General features: G+C 46.8%; 1 protein-coding gene across 1 annotated transcript in view; it reads right to left on the bottom strand.

Moving 5' to 3' along the window:
- Positions 1-7,787, bottom strand: part of tgfb1a (transforming growth factor, beta 1a) — a gene marked incomplete at both ends in the record, with an annotated part of 12,204 nt that extends 4,417 nt beyond the window's left edge. The window contains 2 exons of the mRNA XM_080547662.1: positions 1-208; positions 7,511-7,787. The exon at positions 1-208 is cut by the window's left edge and continues 62 nt beyond it. Coding sequence (XP_080403788.1) covers positions 1-208; positions 7,511-7,787 — 485 coding nt within the window. The remainder of the gene's footprint in view (positions 209-7,510) is intronic.
- Between the last annotated feature and the right edge of the window lie 393 nt (positions 7,788-8,180).

The following is an 8,180-nucleotide window of genomic DNA, read 5'->3' as shown; positions in this document are numbered from 1 at the left end:
TTCTGGTTGGTGACGAAGCGGGACCCCAGGTAGCGGGGCGCGGCCCCCAGGCCCTGGTACAGCTCCAGACGCTGCTCCGTGGGGATGTTGGTGTTCTTGATGAGCAGCCTCAGCTCTGCGCTGGACAGCAGGTGGTAGTCCCCCACGCTGGCCCGCATCTCTGTGATGTTGAACAGCAGCCGCTGCTGCTGCTTGGTGCTGTTACCACCTGGGGGAACAAACAGAGGGGCGTGTGAATGGATGGATGGATGGAGGGATGGATGGAGGGAGGGAGGGATGGATGGATGGAGGGAGGGAGGGAGGGAGGGACGGACGGAGGGACGGATGGAGGGATGGATGGAGGGAGGGAGGGATGGATGGATGGATGGATGGATGGATGGATGGATGGATGAGTGGATGGATGGATGGATGGATGGATGGATGGATGGATGGATGAATGAATGAGTGGATGAATGAGTGGATGGATGGATGGATGAATCATTTAATGACCACACGACCAAGGCCGGTGGAATTTGTTGTCGGGTTAGAGGGGGGATTCACAATGATAAATGGTAAATGGTAAATGGACTGACTTATATTACGCCTTATTCCAAAGCGCTTTACAACGGCCTCTCATTCACCCATTCACACACACATTCACACACCAATGGCGGCAAGCTACCATGCAAGGCGCCGGCCCGCTCACTGGGAGCAATTTGGGGTTGTGTCTTGCCCAAGGACACCTCGACATGTGGCCAGCCGAGGCACGAACCGCCGATCTGCCGACCTTGCGATCATTAGACGCCGGCTCTACCTCCTGCGCCACAGTCTCTACCTCCACCAGCCTCTACCTCCACCAGCCTCTACCTCCTGAGACACAGCATCTACCTCCACCAGCCTCTACCTCCTGAGACACAGCCTCTACCTCCACCAGCCTCTACCTCCTGAGACACAGCCTCTACCTCCACCAGCCTCTACCTCCTGAGACACAGCTTCTACCTCCACCAGCCTCTACCTCCTGAGATACAGCTTCTACCTCCACCAGCCTCTACCTCCCGAGACACAGCCTCTACCTCCACCAGCCTCTACCTCCTGAGACACAGCCCCCCCCTGTGTGAAAAGTATGTGACTGAGGATCTGGTGTCTATCCACCTGCTGTATAGGACGCAATTAAACTGTACAGCTGCATAAACAAGCGACCGATTCACATGTTCACAAGTATATTATATTGTTGGATATGCCTTATATAACGAACCCCCCAGTGTGTATCACATCTCCACGGTTACGCCTCATGTTGGATCACCATGAAACAGAGAAAGAAACATTCACCTAAGGAGAATGCTATAAAGCAGAGCCAAGACATAAATAGTTTTAACACGGAAAACCGCACCAGCCGCACGCGCATGCGACAACATGAATGCCGAACGTTTAGGCGCCCACATCAAATGCAATTAAGACATGCAGGAGAGAAGTAGTAGTAATAATAATAATATTTTATTGTGTATAGCACCTTTTTCCTGCCAACGTTGTTTTAAGTAACCTATGGAGTAAACCTATTAAGTAGCCTATGGAGGCACTATTGGAGTATTATAACAGGGTTTCTCCTGTGAAAACCAATGAACAGATGTGAGAGGTGGGATTTCCAAATCGTGCTTGAAGCTTAGCATCTCAAATAGGACCAGTATAGGCCCAGTATAGGCCCAGTATAGGACCAGTATAGGCCTTATCTATTTGGGATGCAGGGGGACACATGCGCTCACAGACACGCATGCAGCGTTGATTAAATTATTGAATAGAATGGGGAGCGTTAAAGAATTTTGCAACGTGGCCTGGGGTGGTCCAGTGGTCTACCACCGCGGTCTACAGTGCACACATATGCCCATGTCAGCATGGGTTAGAATCCGGCCCATACCCTGCTGACATGCCCTCTCTCCCTTCTTCTCCTTACTTTCCTGTCTGTCTTCACTGTATCTGTCCAATAAAATGTCAAACATGAGTGGGAGTGCCCCACTCAGAAAAAAGAACAAAACAAAAAAAGGATTGTGCAACGCTCACATGATGTCGTCACTAACCGCCTGTGTGGTGGTTTCCCCTGTGACGCCAGGCATCACCAGGCTGTTTCACACAGGACCAGATTAGACAGACGCAGGGTGAGATAACGAAAGAATAGAAACCTCTTGTACGTACTGTTGAAGGGGGGAGGGGGGGAGAGACAGGAGGAGAGCAGGTACAGAGAGTGACCGGGTATGTAAAGTGAGTCCAAAGTCCACGGTACAGTGAGGTTAAACAGTAGAACGTGAGAAAAGAATAGAAAGTGTTGTGCAGGGAAAGGCATTGTGTGTGTGTGTGTGTGTATGTATGCTTGTGTGTGTGTGTGTGTGTGTGTGTGTGTGTGTGTGTCTGGCCTAGGCCCAACCACCCTGCTCTGCCCCAGCCTGTCAGGTGTAAATTACCCAGCCCAGCTCCAGTAATCTCACTGGCAGCAGACACTGATAGCAGCCGGGCTATGGGGCAGAACCTGTACCAGGCCTGTACCAGGACACCCTACACTACTGATACTACACTACTATCATTTTTTATTTATATATTTTTTTATTGTGATAGAGACAGTAGAGATTTGACAGGAAGGATGGGTGAGAGAGAGAGAAGGGATGACATGCAGGATATGTCCGCGGCCGGAATCGAACCGGGAACCGTACGGTTACATGGTCGACGCTTAGCCCACTACGCCACCTAAGCGCCCCGATACTACATTACTGATACTACATCAAACCATTTATATCATCATGAGATATCAGCCAGAGAGGCCCCAAATAGTGTTGAAGAATCTAATTCTGTGTTTTCATTCTGAAATGGAAAAATACGTATTTCTGGTCCATTTAACACTAGAACAGCCGTGCCTTTTTTACCTACTAAAAGAGCCGCCTCGGGCCGCCCTCTTTACAATGCTACGCTGCTACTTACACACAACGACCACTAGTTGGCCGCTTGTAAATTAGCCTGCACACAGAAAAACTGCAAAATATCTTCATACTAGCATATCCTGATGTGTTTTAGAAAATGTAAGGATACTGGGGTGGTAGAACGCACATATCTAGGAAAATTCATGAAAGGAGGGTCCTGAAATTTGATCGAGTGCAAAGATATAAACATTTTTCTTTACTCACAGCTCATGGCTGTTCTAGTGTTTTAAATGATATGTAAGAGTAAAAGAAGGAGGAGCATTTGGTTTCTGGACACATCCAGGGTAGACAGACACATGTCAACTCTTTGCTGAGTGTTGAACATACAGATTGTTGCAGCCTGGTGGTGCAAAAGACTGTAAAAGAAAAACATGGACAAGCAACCTTCACCACAGAGAAGCAGCTACACCTACATGGAGGTCGTTGCTTCTGGAACAAGACGCGAGTTTGTGTGTGAACGGAGTGTGTGTGTGGAGGCCCAGCTCTTGCGTGTTAGCCTGTGTGTTGGGGGGGATTTGTGTGTTAAATCAGGGCCTATCCCCAGGTAAGCCAGGGGCAGCTGTTGTGACAGGCAGAGATGCAGCTCTGTAATTACCTCAGGGAGGTACCAGATTCCTGCAGCAGGGTAAATACCTGCCTCCTCTGAACACCCAGCTCCACCCTCCAACACCCCCACTTCAGGATTATCCCCCCAAAATGTGAGAGTTAATAATATAATAATAATATTATAATAATTCCCAGACCCAAGGTCGCTTTACAAGGGAACGGGACAAACAGAACAGAGCCAGAGAGACAAACACACAAAACAAGAAACAGTGAAACAGCTTCTACAGGTTGAATGCAGTGGTGAACAGGTGGGTTTTAAGGGCAGCTTTGAATAGGTCCAGGGTTGGAGAGTTGCGGATATCCTTGGGTTTCAATAAAGAAATAAACCAATCGCATCGGCTGATAGTAATGACATTATAGATAAATGATAACTACGTATTCTGTCATTGAATTTCCTTTCTACTCTGCTTTAATCTTAATTCGTTTATTTAGTGTGGAGTGCTCAAACCTAACCTAGTGTTTTTCTCAAACTGGTTGTAACACACCAGTTACACACACACACACACACACACACACACACACACACACACACACACAGACACAGACACAGACACAGACACAGACACAGACACAGACACAGACACAGACACAGACACAGACACACACACACACACACACACACACACACACACACACACACACACACACAGAGAGAGAGTAGTAGACACATTCGGTGTGGGTAGTAAACATCTCTATTGAGTGTTCAGACTGAGGTAAACATCTCTATATGAGTGTTCAGACTGAGGTAAACATCTCTATATGAGTGTTCAGACTGAGGTAAACATCTCTATATGAGTGTTCAGACTGAGGTAAACATCTCTATATGAGTGTTCAGACTGAGGAGGGTAAACATCTCTATTGAGTGTTCAGGATGTTATGTGTTGGTTCCACAGAGGTAGGAAACTGCTGCTCCCCCGCTGGGACCTGAGTCACTCAGGAACCCAGAGACTTCCTGCCAAGCTGCCCTGTCACACAGATAGTGATAACAAGACCAGGGGGAGAGGCAGAGAGAGAGTCAGAGAGAGAGAGAGAGAGAGAGAGAGTGAGACAGAGAGAGAGAGAGAGAGAGAGAGAGAGGAGGAAGGGAGAAAGAGACAGAGAGAGAGACAGAGAGAGAGAGAGAGAGAGAGAGAGAGAGAGAGAGAGAGAGAGAGAGAGAGAGAGAGAGAGAGAGAGAGGAGGAAGGGGGAGAGAGAGAGAGAGGAGGAAGGGTGAACCCAACTCAAGTTTCAGGAAACCCCCTCTCCCTAAGGGCAGAAAGTAGGGGAAAAGAGAAAGAGAGAGAGAATAAGAGAGTGAAAGAGAGCACAGCACTGTTCCCATATCCCCCTCCTCCTCTAGCCTCCTCTGACAGCCTGTTTCTGATAGCCTGTTCTCTGCCTGTTCTCTGTTCTCTGTTCTCTGCCTGTTCTCTGTTCTCTGTTCTCTGCCGTTCACCTCAGCTGTCAAACCCTCTTTGTTCTGTCTGTTTGTTCTGTCTGTGGTCTTTGAACACTTCTGAACTTGGAAGATTTGTTTTATTTCTGTTGCTTTTGAAGTACTGGATAAAAGGGGGAGACAGCGAGGATGGTTGAGCAGAGAATGTAAGGTAGGTAGGTAGGTGGTAGAAAAGCACTGAAAGAACAAAAGAAGAGAAATACCTAACAAAAACATTACAAGGTGGAAAAAAAAACTGATTTCACAAGGACAGGACAAAGACTAGCCAACCTAGCCAAACCGATGAAGCCAAAAACACAAAACAATACAGCAGTAAAAATACCATGGATACCACAAGAGTAACGCAGGGCATCATAACAGACGCAACACAGAGTCCTGCTGGCTTATTTAGTCCCCTGACCTCTGAACCCTGAGGCTGTTTGAGAGAGAACAGAAGGGGAAGTACATTTATGAGCTCAAGTGATCGAGTTATATAAGCTCAAGTGCAATCAATCACTGTGGTACTGACTGCTGTTTTACATTACAGGAGGTTGGACTTCTGTATTAGCACATGGATTCAACCAAGACCAACCTCTTCTTTCTCTTGGGAAGCGCATGCCTTCTTGTGCGTGTGTGTGTGTGTTTGTTTGTTTATTAGGATCCCCGTTAGCTAATACCATGACATTAGCTAGTCTTCCTGGGGTCCGACACAAAAAACATATTTGAACAATTGTCAACATTATATACATTACAGACAATTGTAAACATCGTATACATCCACCATAATAACAGCGTGTGTGTGTGTGTGTGTGTGTGTGTGTGTGTGTGTGTGTGTGTGTGTGTGTGTGTGTGCGTGTGTGTGTGCTTACAAGCATGTTATAAGACAACAATATAGTTCTCATTTATAAGACATATATCTCACTATAACGTTATCATTGACTAAATGCCCTCTGGGCTCGTTGTCAGAAGTCAATGGTACACTATAATGGAAACAGATGGACAACGAAGTCGCTAATTGAATCAAGAAAATGATTTGAATAATAATAATTAAGATCCATCCAGATGGGCGAGTGAGTGGTGTACCAGACAACAAACACACCAACACCCAGACAGACAAACAGACAGACAGACAAACACACCAACACCCAAACAGACAAACAGACAGACAGACAACGAACACACCAACACCCAAACAGACAAACAGACAAACAGACAGATACCCATGCGGTCACATATCACACTAGATATTTAAGTGTTTTATATTATGCCAAAAGTAAAATTGTATAATGTATGACATATACATGTTCATTGTATAATGTATGAGAAATTGTATAATGTATGACATATTTTATTTTCATTCAATGTTTGATATTTGTAATGTTTTATATGTTAAATGTTATTTGTAATGTATGTTTTAAATGTAGACCCCACTAAAAGTAGCTCATGCCTATGGGTATAGCTAATGGGGATCCTTCCAATAAATAAACTAATAATAATAATAATAATAATAATAAATAGTGTTGTTCCGATACCGATACTAGTATCGGCATAGCCACCGATACGCACAAAAATGCTGGTATCGGTATCGGCGAGTACTAACAAATAATAACTCCCGATACCACGTTGCGTTTTTCTCAGCTTGTCTGTAACCTGACACCGCCTTCCTAACACAGACATGCGCAGACATGCCCAGGCATGCTCCTCCCAGAGCAGCTGCTCTCAACCAATGGCGTGGCAGCTTTTGTTTTCACTTCACTATCGCGGAAAAACAAACACGCATGCTATAGAGGAAAACATGTCGGCGGTTTGGAGATATTTCAAGGTGGATAGTCCGGTGTGTACAACGGCTAAATGCACAATTTGCGGTCTCAATGTGTCGAGGGGTGGCACTAAAGCTGCCAGTTTCAATACTAGCAACTTAATTAAGCATTTAAAGCTAAAACATATTAAAGAGCACGACGAGTTTCTGTCATCTACTGCAGCGACAGCGAGCAAGAGAACGGATGGACCAAAACAACAAATGCTGAGTAGCGCATTCCATAAAAAGGACCAGTGGGACGCGACGAGTGAAATGGCAAGAAAGATGACTGAGAAAATGTCTGAAATGATTGTGCTCTGTGACCTGCCCCTCTCCTTTGTTGACAATGTGGGATTCCGCCTTTTTATGGCTCACGCGGTACCTAAATACAAAATACCAGGTCGCAAATACATCACGGAGACGGCCGTCCCTGCCCTCAATAAGAAGGTGACTGAGCATGTTTCAGATAAACTAGGAAAGGTGCAGGCCATCAGCTTCACTACGGATATTTGGACCAGCGACGTCTCCCCACTGTCCCTGCTTAGTTTAACTGCTCACTGGGTGGACTCCGAATAATTTTACATCGAGGTGAGTATGCGTTTTTTTTTTTTTTTTTTTCTTCTTCTTCTTCAAAACGCCGTGGTATCGGATCGGTACTCGGTATCGGCAAGTACTGCACGGTCAGGTATCGGTATCGGTATCGGGATCAAAAAATGGTATCGGAACAACACTAATAATAAACACTCACCCTGCTTCATGGTGAACTTGTGCACCTCCTTGGCAAAATATTCCTCCTCCTCCTGTTGTGTGGTCTCAGGCTGCGGCTGGAGGCTCTGCAGCTCCTGGGTCATCTCCACCGTGCTGTTGTAGAGGGACAGCAGGCTGGCCGGTATCTCCTCTCCCTCCCCGGCCTGCTCCGCCGTCGGCTCCTTGGGCATCCGCAGTTTGCTGAGGATCTGTCCCCTGATGGCCTCGATGCGCTTCTTCTTGACCAGCTCCAGATCCAGCGTCTTACAGGTGGACATGCCGCTCACGCTGCTGACCACCACCGCGCACAGCGCGCACAGCGCCGACAGTACCGAGCACGCCAGCTTCATGATGACCACCACCTGTCTCACCACTTCTGCTTTCAAAACAGCTCTTCCACCACCACCTCTCTCTTTCTCTCACACTCCCTCTGGGATCTTTAGGGAACAGTTGGATTGCAGAGTAGCGTGAAAAGTTTGAAGGTTTCTAAGTCCACAGGAATAATTCGAGCACTGTTGGTTTAAGTCCCCGAGGTTCAGAACTTCAACGGTTCAGCTCCGAGCTGCTACAACTGCTACTGCTGCTTACAACTGTCACAACTGTGCTGCTGTGGAAATCACCCAAGACTGCCCAAGTGGTGCCAGGGAGGGAGGGGAGAGTCCAAACAGACA

Source organism: Nansenia antarctica, assembly GCF_963989245.1.
Source record: "Nansenia antarctica genome assembly, chromosome: 17".
NCBI lineage: Eukaryota > Metazoa > Chordata > Actinopteri > Argentiniformes > Microstomatidae > Nansenia > Nansenia antarctica.
The sequence above is the reverse complement of the archived record's forward strand: the minus strand, read 5'-3'. Positions and strand labels throughout refer to the sequence as shown.